This window comes from Nycticebus coucang, chromosome 16, assembly GCF_027406575.1.
Source record: "Nycticebus coucang isolate mNycCou1 chromosome 16, mNycCou1.pri, whole genome shotgun sequence".
NCBI classification, from domain to species: domain Eukaryota; kingdom Metazoa; phylum Chordata; class Mammalia; order Primates; family Lorisidae; genus Nycticebus; species Nycticebus coucang.
Genome location: NC_069795.1, coordinates 46,827,253 through 46,840,232, shown reverse-complemented (window position 1 = coordinate 46,840,232; position 12,980 = coordinate 46,827,253). Strand labels below are relative to the sequence as shown.

Sequence of the window (12,980 nt, the reverse complement as noted above, 5' to 3'; positions counted from 1 at the left end):
TACTTTTTGCTTTCATTTCAGTATTTTCCCATGTTAGGGTCAGGTACTTAAATACAGACTTTGTAAACAAATCTTTCTAAGTGATGAAAGTTGAACTTTAAAAACCACTAATTAAATGGGAAACTCAAAAGTATAAATTAACACACACACGCACACAAGTTACTGCTTTGTGTTGTCTTGGTGACTGTATTTGTCACATATTTTCTTATTGCAGTGACCAGTGTGGCTATGTCAGAAGAAAATAAGACTCTAGTGACAGAGTTTGTTCTCACAGGACTTACAGACCGACCATGGCTGCAGGTCCTCCTCTTCATCATGTTCACGGGGGTCTACCTCATCACCGTGGTGGGCAACCTGGGACTGATGGCTCTAATCTGGAAGGACCCTCATCTTCGGACGCCTATGTACTTATTCCTTGGTGGGTTAGCCTTTGCAGATGTTTGTACTTCTACCTCAGTGACCCCTAGGATGCTGGTCAACTTCTTAGACAAGACTGCAATGATATCGCTGGCCGAGTGCATCACTCAGTTTTACTTTTTTGCTTCCAGTGCAACTGCAGAATGCTTCCTCCTGGTAGTGATGGCCTATGACTGCTATGTAGCCATATGTAACCCTCTGCTTTATCCAGTGGTGATGTCCAGCAAACTCTGCTCTCAGTTAATAAGTGCTTCATATGCACTTGGTTTTCTGCATCCCCTGGTTCATGTGAGTTTTCTAATAAGATTGACTTTCTGCAGGTCTAACATTATACATTATTTCTACTGTGAAATTTTACAACTGTTCAAAATTTCATGCAATGACTCCTCTATTAATGCACTCCTAATATTTATTTTTGCAGCTTTCATACAAATATCCACTTTAATGATTATCATAATCTCTTATAGTCGTGTGCTCTTTGATATTCTGAAAAAAAGGTCTGAAAAGGGCAGAAGCAAAGCCTTGTCCACATGCAGTGCCCATCTGCTTTCTGTTTCTTTGTACTATGGAACTCTCATCATCATGTATGTGCGCCCTGTATCCGGCCTAGCTGAAGATCAGGACAAAGTGTATTCTCTATTTTACACAATCATAATTCCCCTACTAAACCCGTTTATTTACAGTTTGAGAAATAAAGAAGTTATGCAGGCCTTGAGAAGAGTGACAAAGAAGGGAGCAGTTCCTTAGGGAAATTGCAACTTTTTCTCCTTTCCGCCTTTTGCTTAAACAAGTCATCGGGTCTTGTGGATTAGCCATGGCTCTGTCTTGTCATTAGAGGGCTAGTGGTGAGAATGTGTGAGAACTCCGCGAAAACCCAGCTTTGTTCTGTTTCCTGGAGTGTGGGTCCAGCTGAAGTGTCTTCACATCATTGACACTTGATTTATTTAAAAACAATTTCCTTCCTTGTTATCCAGACATTAGTCTTTGAAAATCATTTGTCCTACAGACACCCCTCACCCAAATACTATCAAATAATTGACAACACAGATGCTGGTACTTAAGTGCAAGTTCATAGCTCACTGCACTGGATCTACATGTTATTAATAATAAGGCTCTGTCCTACTCAACCATACAATAACAAAAACAATAAAAGAACAGATTCTTGCAGTGTTCACAAAATAAAAGGGGGTAATATTAAGAAAAATGAAGGGTTTAAACAAAGTACATTTTTGATATATGTTTTTATCTTTCAAAATTGAGTAACCTCTTAACAACATCATTTCTTTAAAAGAGGTTGGCTTGAATTGGATGATAGAGTATTAGAATTTGAAACTTTCCGTATCTAGAAGTTAATACAATAACTTTCATAGAGAGCATACCAATACAGTGGTGTTCGGAAATTGGGAGATTAGAAAATATCTCAGTATACAATCTTCTCAAACATTACAGTTCTCTGGCACTCTATCTGCATGAACATTTTGTTAATTAGTAAGCATAATCGAACATTTGCATATGAATTGCATTGTTATACTCTAAGAGGCAGAAGGTAAGGTAGAGAAACTGGCTCAGGATATATGGATGTGGGTGCAAATTTGAGCTTGTGAATTCTTTTAACAGTGACAGCAGAGTCTCATGGTCTCAGCAACCAACTTACTTCCAGTTCAGTGACAGAATTATGTTGTCTATTTTCAGAATAATGAATTGGAGTCCTAGTGAATGAGGTTTATTTGTTTTCATTTGGAAGGCTTATTATTATAAACTCAAAAATCACAACCTATTTGATATGGTTACATCAATTACAATAATCATGATTTTAAAGCTTGAATTATTCTATATTTAACCAAGGGATTGCTTTAAGTTAGCTTTTTTTTGGCCAGGGCCAGGTTTGAACCCACCACCTCCAGTCTATGGGGCCAGGGCCCTACTCCTTGGCCACACGTGCCCTCCGCTTTCAGTTAGCTTTTGTGTCTTTTTTTGAACTCTTACACCATAGATTGGTTTCATATGGTTTTGAGTCTAGTATCCTGGAAATCATGTACTATGAAATACTTTGGACTATGTCCAATGTTTGGCTATTTCATATAATGCTGCTATGTACCTTCTGATGAATGTCTTCTGGTGCACAGATATGCACATTTTTATTGGGCATATATCCAGGGGTGAAATTTGAATATCATAAAGCATGCATATGTTTAATTTTAGAAGATACCACATTATCTGTAAAACTTTGTGCTCACCATTTTAGCTTCTAAGGTTTCATTTTTATTTATTTTCAGATTAATATGAGAGTATAAATGATTAGGTTACATTGTTTGAGGTTCAAGTTGTAGTTGAGGCCTTCACTCAGGGGTGTGCTGTATAATTTTACATTGTGACAGGTGAGAGTTTAAAAATCCTGTACCCTCCTCCCCTCTCCCGTTGTTTTCCCCTCTCCTACTTGAATTTAATTGTTTTTCTCTCCTGTGGGCATGTAGTTGTTTATCTGTTGGTTTCATATTGGTATTGAGTGCATTAGCTACTAGTTTTTCCATTCTTGTAATACTTTACTAAGAAGAATGCTGTCCCTTTTAATATGGGTGATTCCTTGAGGGGAAAGCAGGCTTACCTCCTCCGTTTTCCCTCTCTTCTGGGTCTTGGCTCCACAATTCCTGCCTGTTTTGATGATTACTAATGCCTAAACGCTTATTACTTTATTACACTTTGTTCAGGTTTTCTGATTTTCACAGAAGGAGACATGATATAGAACAGCAGTTCCCAACTTTCCTAATGCTGTGACCCTTTAATACAGTTCCACATGTTGTGGTGACTCCCCAACCATAAAATTATTTTCATTGCTACTAACAACGAATTTTATGGTTTGGGGGGTCACCACAACATGAGGAACTGTGTTAAAGGGTCACGGCATTAGGAAGGCTGAGAACCACTGATGTAGAACAACCCAGCTTGCCATTGTTATAGGTAGAACTTCTTCAATTTTTAAAAGTGATTTTGATTTTTGTTTTCTAATATTTTAAAATTTCTGCTGTAGTGCTTTTAACACTATTTGTAGATTTTTAATTTATTCAAACCTTTGTAGTATTTTCAATGATATTATTTTCTTTTCTTTTCTTTTTTTTTTTTTGTAGAGACAGAGTCTCACTGTACTGCCCTCGGTAGAGTGCCGTGGCGTCACATGGCTCACAGCAACCTCTAACTCTTGGGCTTATGCGATTCTCTTGCCTCAGCCTCCCGAGTAGCTGGGACTACAGGCGCCAGCCACACGCCCGGCTATTTTTTTGTTGCAGTTTGGCTGGGGCTGGGTTTGAACCCGCCACCCTCGGCATATGGGGCCGGAGCCCTACTCACTGAGCCACAGGCGCCGCCTGCTATTATTTTCTAAAATTTGGAAAATTTCATCCTTTATGCTTTTGGAATAGCAGCATTCAAGTGATCTCATCTGTAAAACATTGATAGTATTTCTCTATGAAACCATCTAAACTTGGTGATTTGTTTGTGGGAGAAGAAATTACATTTCTCTAATTTTCTAAAAAATTGAGTATTTGGTCTATATAAAAATCAATTTTATAAGTTATGTTGTTTCATCAAATTATTTATATTATTTAGATTTTAATTTTATATCTGCCTGCAGTTGAACAAAGACTCTCATGATGTTTTTAAAATTTCTTGTATTTGAAAGATCATTTCCATCTTATATTTTAATTTCTGGAAGCTTTTATCAATTAAAAAATAAGTCACTAAATTTTCTATTTTGTAGGTATTTTAAAAGAACTAGCTTATAATTTTTAATTATCTCTAACTTTGTTATTAACAAAGTGAATGATTAACAAAAATGAATGATTCATTCATTTTTCTTCTATTTTATTACTTTTCACCTGTTCTTTCTTAGAATATTTCATTTTCTTGTCTAGCTTTTATACTAAATATAAATTAATTTATTTTTAGTTTTCTTTCATTGCTGATTTCATGTATATTGATATTTTGTGACATTATGGATTTTCTTCTGAATTGAATTTAGTTGCTGAGCGTTTCATGTTTTTAACTTTTAGCCTTTCACTGTTCATGTTTATCTAAACATTCCATAGGTCCAACATAGATACAAGTTCTTTTTCAAAATCTTGTTGCAAGATGCAATTTCCAAACACATGAGTTTATCGTTGCACAATTTCTTTATCAACCTCCATTATTAACAATATTGTCTCTTATACCTATGTTTTCTAATATGGAAAATTCACTGTGAAAAAGATAAAAACAATGAGTATAAAATAAACAAGTACAGGCAGTACTTATATTTTTGTTCTCTTGTTCTATTACAACATTCTTTTTATTCAGGTGTGTGAGTTCTGAATCTGGCCCAGATGAAAAACAGGATCAAATGTATTCTTTCTTGTACATTAATGCAATTTCCTGCTAAATCTAAAGCAAAAGAAAAAATGTTTTAGATAAAATTATACAGAAATAAATGTTTTCTATAAAAGCAATAAAATATCCTTATTATTTTTTCAATGTTTATCCAAATAAATCACAGCACCTAATAGGATGCCTTGCACTTTGATGATATACAATAAACATTTATTGAAAAATGGAAAGGGTAGCAAAGTATATTATTTTATCATAAAAATATGGTTGATGGTTAAAACTACTTAAAAGTAACCATTAAATATTTTAAAGATACAGCTAATTTGTTAGGTGTATGATTTGTTTTATGTCTACAGTGAAGACTTAAGCAATATTTCAGTTGTATTCAGTACTGTATCATCACCTTGGTAGATAATCACTAAATGAAAAAATACGTGAGAACTCTTACTCCAGTTGTAGCCTTTTTTGGCAAGTGTTTAAAGCATTTATAGAGAGGGTTATGTGAGTCATTTAAAAATCTTCTACAAAAGCAAACCATTTTTAAATTACATTATCTTGACCAAGTTGCTATGTCAAAACTTTTGCAGACAAAAATAATTTATCATCAGACAATATTAGGTTTATGGGTTTTAAAAACAGTATACACATCTCAGAGCATCTTAAGGTGACCATCATTGTTTAAAAAGTAACTTTAAATAAGTAAAAGTTCTTGCTAAAATTAAAATGTTGACATATACAATTAATTTTCACAGTGAGCAGAGATAAAAATTTCTATGTATGAATTCTCATTTTTATTCTGACTTGTATCAGGAAGAAAATTATTTAAAGTACTATAAGTACAATTTTTTTTTATAATTACCTAACATTTTTTCAATGTTTCTGATATTTCTTCTAATACTGGAGTCTCATTTCAGAGGGACTAAGAAAATGGAACTTTATCATAGTTCCTTATCTCCTTTCATTTTTTTCCTTCCAGCACAGCATTCATTGTAAGCCTTTAAGATCTTCTTATTTGTATAATTGCATTTTAGTAATGAATAAAACAAAAATCATTCTCTAAATAAATGATCAATGTTTATCTGCTTCTGATACTTTTCTTTCCTAATGTATGGGTTTTAGATGACAGTCTCTAAGCTTTCTCAACTGTTTACCTTAATGTATATGTTTGCAGAAACATTCTGTATATGAGTTAATTTTTGTGCTGGTATAAGGTTTGTGAGTAGTCCCTACCCACCACACACACTGAACCCAAGGCAAGTCTATGCACTTAGGTGTAGTATTTATTTCAGAGGTTACCACGTTGGCCACAGTTGATCAAATAAGAGGTCACTTGATACAAGACCATTCATTTTACAGGCACGCATCTTTTCTCCCTTATTTATGAGGAGAAATTCATATTCATATTTACACATGAATGCTATTCTCATGTGTATCCATTCTATGCCTAATGACGAGTAGGGCCAGGCCATGTGACTATGGTTTTATAACATGAACACCACATTCAGTTAAAAAAAATGATTAAAATTTCTGTATGAGTCAGAAAAATTTCTGATCAAGAGGAGTTATAATATAAATGAGTATAACACAGGCATATTCAAGGGAAACACCACTCATTTGGAATGCAATTGTGTGTGGATATATATTTCTGATAATAGGATAGGTAATGGACTTTTGGAACATATGGAATAGGTTGTTCTGAGCATTGAAACTCATTGTAAATAGAATGTTAGAGATGTTCAATATTGAGATAAACTTGACTATCTATTGTAGCTATGGCACATGTAAATTTTGGAGATGAACCTGAAAAGGGAAGGGGAAAACAAAGAGGTTTTGAATGGCTGACAATGTAGAGCTTTGTTTAAAGTGTCATGGGAACAGATAGATTTTAAGTGAAATGACTCAACTGGAGCTGAACTACATTTGAATGAAGATCTAATACATGGGCCTGCACCTAGAATGACAATGAAGCGTTAGCTGACTCATCATGAATATTGAGGAGTCCAAGAAGCTATGTCTCCCCACCTGACGCATGGGTGGACTTGTGTAAGACCTAAGGGGAAGAATGTACAGGGGAGTGGGCAAAGATTTGGGCTAGAATTAACTTGTAAAAGGGAACCTACTCTCTTTTGGTGGGCATTTAATTACCTTTTTTTCTATACTGCTAATCTATTCCAACCAGCCCAAATGGCTGTTTTCTAATCTTCAACTTGTTCAAGACCAGTTAAGCATTCTATGCTTGTGGCTGTCTTCAGCTTCCAAACGAGGAGATAGGCTCTTGCAGTTTATACTTCTCACAAACGCTTCAACGCTTTTTTCTGTATAATTTTTTCTAGTCTGTCCCCACAGAATGCTACATCACATAATTAATGAATTAAAAAACCATGATGTGTTAGTCATCCTATAAAATCTCAGAAAAGATGAACAGGTGAATAATTAAATATAATTTCCCCTCTGCTACTTAGTATTACCCAAATCAGTGCAGTCTTATTTGTATGAATGCCAGAATTATAAAAAGACTCGGCTATCTGCCATCATTGGAATATTTTATTACATTGAGACAAAGTAATATCAGTTCAACTGAAATCTTTTAGGCTTTTAATTTATGCCAACATGTTAAATATTAATTAATTTACTTTCTAGTCTACAGATGGAAGAATAAAACCTTTAAATTATGACTGTGTCACTTTCTTTTTCATTTATCCAGGGCCTGAAGGAAAGAATTAAAATCTTCAAATACTGAACAGTGGTGGATCACACAAGAGGATAATTTCACTACTTTAGTATTTGTGAACAAGTTGGCTCTTACATGGGGAGAAACTGTCTCACAAATTTTCACCTCTCTTGGCTTAGTGTTATGCTCAGAGAAAGAGCCTGAGTTACAGCCAAATTAAAGAGGAGGAAGGAAGATTTCCCCCCTTCCCCACTTTCCAACTACTGTGGTCTACCTAAGTTATCTTAGATCTCAATAAACAAAACTCTTTAGACTTATAGGCCCCATGGAGAGTAGACTCATACAGGAGTGAGGATCTTCTAGGCAAGCATCTGCATGTTTTACAAGAGTTGAGTGTTAATGTTACACTGTACAGAATTAACAGTGGCTGTTCTTTCACTCCAATGCTCATTTCAACATGCCAGCCACCCTCTCTGTTTTTTAACAAGCTGCCACCTGGGAAAAATTGACAGCACAAGTTGTCAGAGTTCTAAGAGTCTGTTGCAGTCATCAGAACCAGGATTTGTGTTATGAGAATGGGTTCCGGAAATCAACTGCAGCAAACATCAGTAAATGAAACCAAGCACTGGTTGAACAAGTATAAGAGAGGGCCTGGTTATTCTGGGGGAGGTAAGGAAGAATGCTTCCAAAAGGACTGGATGGAAGAGCCTCTGTGCCAAAGGGTAAAGTATAACACGTTTAGTATATGTGTTGCAAAGCGAGCACGTAATGGATTATTTAAAAGTTACTGCTCTGAGAAAGAATCACAATATCTTTGGCATGAAGTTTGCGCAAAAACACGGATAGTACAATTTCCCTCCTCCTTCAGTGAGTCTCACTCGCAGTCACTACCCCATAAGTATTTCTCAGAGGAAATCTTGTAGCTCAGGAGAGCTGAGTCATAAATTCTCAGATCTGTAAGAGATCTGGATTTTTAATATCTTGTAACTAGATCATATTTTGTCATACATTCCACTGTAAACAAGGATGTGAAAGAGAAAAATCTGTAATTCTTGTTTGTCATTTGCAGACTTGATGACTCTGATGGCCTGCTTTCAGAAAACATTGCCAATGAGTTGGCAGTTTTAGGGTTTTTATTCAAGTCCATGAGCTCTGTCGGCCTCACTCACGGAGAGCATGTTCCTTCTTTCACTGGGGTACACATCACACAGAAACCTAAAGAGCCTGGAAGGATGGGGTAGCTTTCAATTTATAGTAAGACTTATGAAAAAGGGATAAACACATTTTTTCTTCAGTAACATTGCATGTAGAAGTTACAAATGAAATTCTCATTTTTAACTTCAATTCTCTTGTCAAAAAAAAAATTCAGAAGCATTCACCTGAAAACCTGTTAAGGACATAGGGCAACGACTATGTATAGAGGCTTATTTGGTATGTTTTATGATGAGGGAAAGGATACGTGTGTTTAAGGATTTTATCTTTCTTGTGTAAGAGCCATTGGAGACTATTTTAGTGAAAATGCAGCCTTGGGTGGGAAAGCAGTGGAGATTTCAGCAATTTGGGATTTTATCAAGATAACATTAGCCTAAATGTAAAAAATAGTTCGGGAACATATCAGAAAAATATGCATAGATTATGAAATTATTATTTCAGTATTGCAGGAAGGAGATGGAATTTTCTTGAATTTGGAGAGAAGTAGATGGTTTCAATAGACATTGAAGAGATAAAACAGTGTGTTTGATAATGATGACATGTGTTTGAGGAAGAGGTCATTGATACAAATGACTCTCAGGTTTGTTTCTTTAAAAATGGGGTAGAAGGTGATGCCATTAGTTAAGACTAGGAAGACAGGGCAAGGACCATGTTTGGTGACAAGATTTGAAAAGACATAAGTTTGGATTTGTACATGTTGAATTTGGTAAGTCTTTAAGACTTTAGAAGACTTTAAGACTATTAGGTATATGGAATGTGGCACCTTCAAGAACAATAACAGAATGGAAATTAATATGTACCATTTAATAAAACTGCTCAGGAGAAAATTGTCAACTTTCCCTGACAATGAACCCTAATGACACAAAGTGTGTTTCTAATTGTTACACTTGGGTGTATCTGGGGTGATTCTTTGATTAGCTCATAATGCCCACTAGAACAACTTTGCCTTTATCCTATAGGGAATCTATTGGTAACTTTCATTGAGGGAATTTCAAGGTTCCTGCTTTCTCTCCAGGAATAGATTTGAAAAAGAGGACAAAAAGAGATTAGCTCTCTGAAGTTGAGATGTCCAAGGAAAATCTTTGCACAAGTAACCACTGTTTTGTTCAAACCTTGAACATTTCTTCTTTTAAGGTTTAAGGTGGGAAAGTAGTAGTGGATGTGAGAGCAGCTGGTGATCTCATCAGTTTGGCAATTTATAAAGATGACTCTGGCCCTAATGTAGAACATGGTAGAGAGAAATATATTTTCCATTTTTTTCCTCCAGAAGATCATCAGGTTTTTTTGTTTGTTTGTTTTTAAGAAAAACCACCACTTCCTCAATATCCTAAAGACTTACAGGAACTGAGTGAAGACTCTGGGATCTGTGTAATTCTCAATATCTGTAGTCTTTCAATTTGCCTATTTAATAATAAAATACCTTGGTAAGAAATGAAAATCCTGGTAACCCTATGATATTTTCTGTTTCTCTTCAGGACAGTTTTGATGCCTATCATGCATACCGTATTTTTCTGTTGACACATACAAATTTAGATTTCTTTAAAATAGTAAACTTGGAATAATAGAATGAGACAAATGGAAAATATAATAGTGACAATGACTCAAAATTTTTAGAGGTTATTTCATACTATGGAAGATGGTTTTTGTTAAGAGTATGAATAACTAAGTTATGTTATTTGCCTTTCTTTATTTTTTCATGGAATTATGAGAAGATGGGCTAAAGTCATCAATGATAACCTTCATTTATCTATATCTGTATTTTTGTCTTAAGAAATGATCCAAAGTGCTTGATAGCTTTTGACCTAATTAAGCAAGTTGGGAATATCAGTTATGGGTTTAGAGTTGGAGATAAAAGCTAGTCAGTCTTATTTAGGACAAAACCTCCACTTTGGAAACTAAATGACATGTATCCGTAAGACCAATTTTCAGGTAAGACAAATCAGTCAGTCTTCTTGCTGTCTCTGTTGTGTTTCCAGGGCTCCTTGGGGATATATACTTTAAAAGATAATTTTAAAAAACGAATATCCCCCTGCTCTCTTCTCAGTAAAGATGGGAAATAACAATTTATCCTTATTGTTAATGTTGAACTATTATGAAAAATTGCCTCCTATTTTAAGGTCAAACAAACCCAAATTCGGTACATATGTACATTTTTAAATCAACAAGAAATATGTATATAAAATTATCTTATTGATTTTATTTTGAGAAACAACTGAATTTACATACCAAATGATAGGTGCATTTTTTTCCTTCTAGGTAACATAAGAGGCTCTGCAAGCATCTCCAACTATTCTTCAGGTTTCCTCTTTAGGATTTCTTGTAGAGAAAGTTTATATGTCATAGAACAAAATCAAACCAATTAAAATCACATCAAATATTCCACACATAATGTTGACAAAAATTATGCAATATCTAGTAATATATCCAAAAAGAAAGGTACTTAGAGATAAATTAAACTTAATATTAAGACTTATTACATTTGTTTACCTAACTTTATTCATTGACAAACATTTTGACTATTCAAAAAGGAAACACTCCCGATGGTTGGAGTAAGATATCACTGAGGATAATTAAAAGCACATGCTACATAATCCAAAATTTTCATAAAATAGTTTTACAAATTTTTTATGATTAATTTCCATTTTTCCTTAGAATTTGTATTGCCACCTACTAAACGATATTTTTGTTTTGCTCCATCTCTTCCTCACTATTAGCAAGCTTTTGCCTATTCTGTAGCATATATCTTTGTACATATAAAAATATACATAATTGCATCATAATGAGAATGGTAACTTTTTTTATCACACAAAAATGTTTTTGGTGGAGTATATTTATCTCTGGCCTCCTCTCCTTTTTTCTCTCTCTCATCCACACTCAGACAATAAATATTAACAATCTGGGATCTATAATTTTATTCTATCTTTATGTTCATATAGTTATGAGATATGCAAATATATGTGTTCATAGATATACACGGAATAAGAATTTTAAGAATATGTTTTCTATTTTTAACATTTCCAAAGTATATACATTTGTCTCTTTCTGGCTCTTCTCACTTTACTAAAAATGGTGGAAATTTCCCTCAGTCAACTAGTAGAGATATGTATCATTTTAAAATGGTTGACAATATGATATTTTAAAATTGACTAGGGGGATTACAGCAGGATTTGTTCACCTGTTGTTTTACCTTTATTGGTTTCCATATTATTTCTAGTGTTTTGGCACCGTTAATAGTGATTTGGTACAACTCTCTCCCTATGAGGTGATATTATCGCTATAGAATAGATCAGTGAGTTGAACGGTACGTGTATTTTTATTTGCAAAAGATGTTGTGAAATTGTGTTTAAAAGTTTTAAAGACTTAATTTACATTTTTACCGGTAAATTTGAGAGTGGCCTTTCCAAATTCCTGTAAGCCTGAAATTTTGCTAATCTGAGAAATGAAAAGTGCTATCTTGTTATTTTACACATCATATATGCTGGGAAAGTTAAGCATTTTCCCCCCTACATTTGTTGAATATATTAACATATGTTTCTGTGACTTGCCTTTTCAATTTTTAAAACGGAATTTCCTGTTGCCTTATTAAACTTTTATCAATTTGTAAGTTTTTTGGTATGTGATAGGAACTAATATTTTATCTATCGTATTTACTGTAATTTTTTTCACATCTTTATTCATCTTTCACCTAATTATAGATTTGTTACATACTATAACTTCATAAAATAAAAATTAGATAAAATATGCCCATATCTTCATTGTCTTCATATCTTTGCTAAAAGTTTCTGTAATATGTTTAAATTATATTAATTTCATGAATTTTCTTTTCTCTTTTTTCACTTTCAAGTCCTTGTCCAAGCAAGCATGGGAAAGAGAATTATTCTTACTTTATTTCCAGATAGATAATCATTTATATATAGTATGTCCATACTATTTATTGAATAAATCATTATTTTTTCTCAATTGATATATCACTCATGCAATACAGTAGAACCTCCATAATTTGAACACCCAAAGACTGTAATAAACTGGTCAACATTTGAAGGTGATCAGCATAAGGAACTAGGCCTACTGTACTGATACATAAATGTGGTGCATATCTGGCCTTTGAAAATTAGGTCGCTATAAGGACGTGGGTAGGGAGGTATTCAACTATGAAGGTTCTGTACATATATACCTGAAACTATCGCATACATACTTGAAACTATTTCTAGAGTGTTTATTTGGTTTCACTAGCATACCATTTTCCTATTACTGTGCCAGTATCTTATTCTATGGAATTATTTTATGTTTTAACAATACTGAACATGGGACTGTTTTTACTATT

General features: G+C 34.0%; 1 protein-coding gene across 1 annotated transcript; it reads left to right on the top strand.

Annotated features, from left to right (window-relative positions):
* The first annotated feature begins 223 nt into the window (after window positions 1–223).
* On the top strand, window positions 224–1,164 carry LOC128567415 (olfactory receptor 5AC2-like). The gene has a single exon (XM_053564612.1). The coding sequence runs from the start codon at window positions 229–231 to the stop codon at window positions 1,162–1,164; it is 936 nt and encodes a 311-aa protein (XP_053420587.1). The 5' UTR covers window positions 224–228.
* The last annotated feature ends 11,816 nt before the right edge of the window (window positions 1,165–12,980 follow it).

Bases quoted from the DNA above. Each gene is read 5' to 3' on its own strand.
- LOC128567415 (XM_053564612.1), top strand. From the start codon at position 229: ATGTCAGAAGAAAATAAGACTCTAGTGACAGAGTTTGTTCTCACAGGA.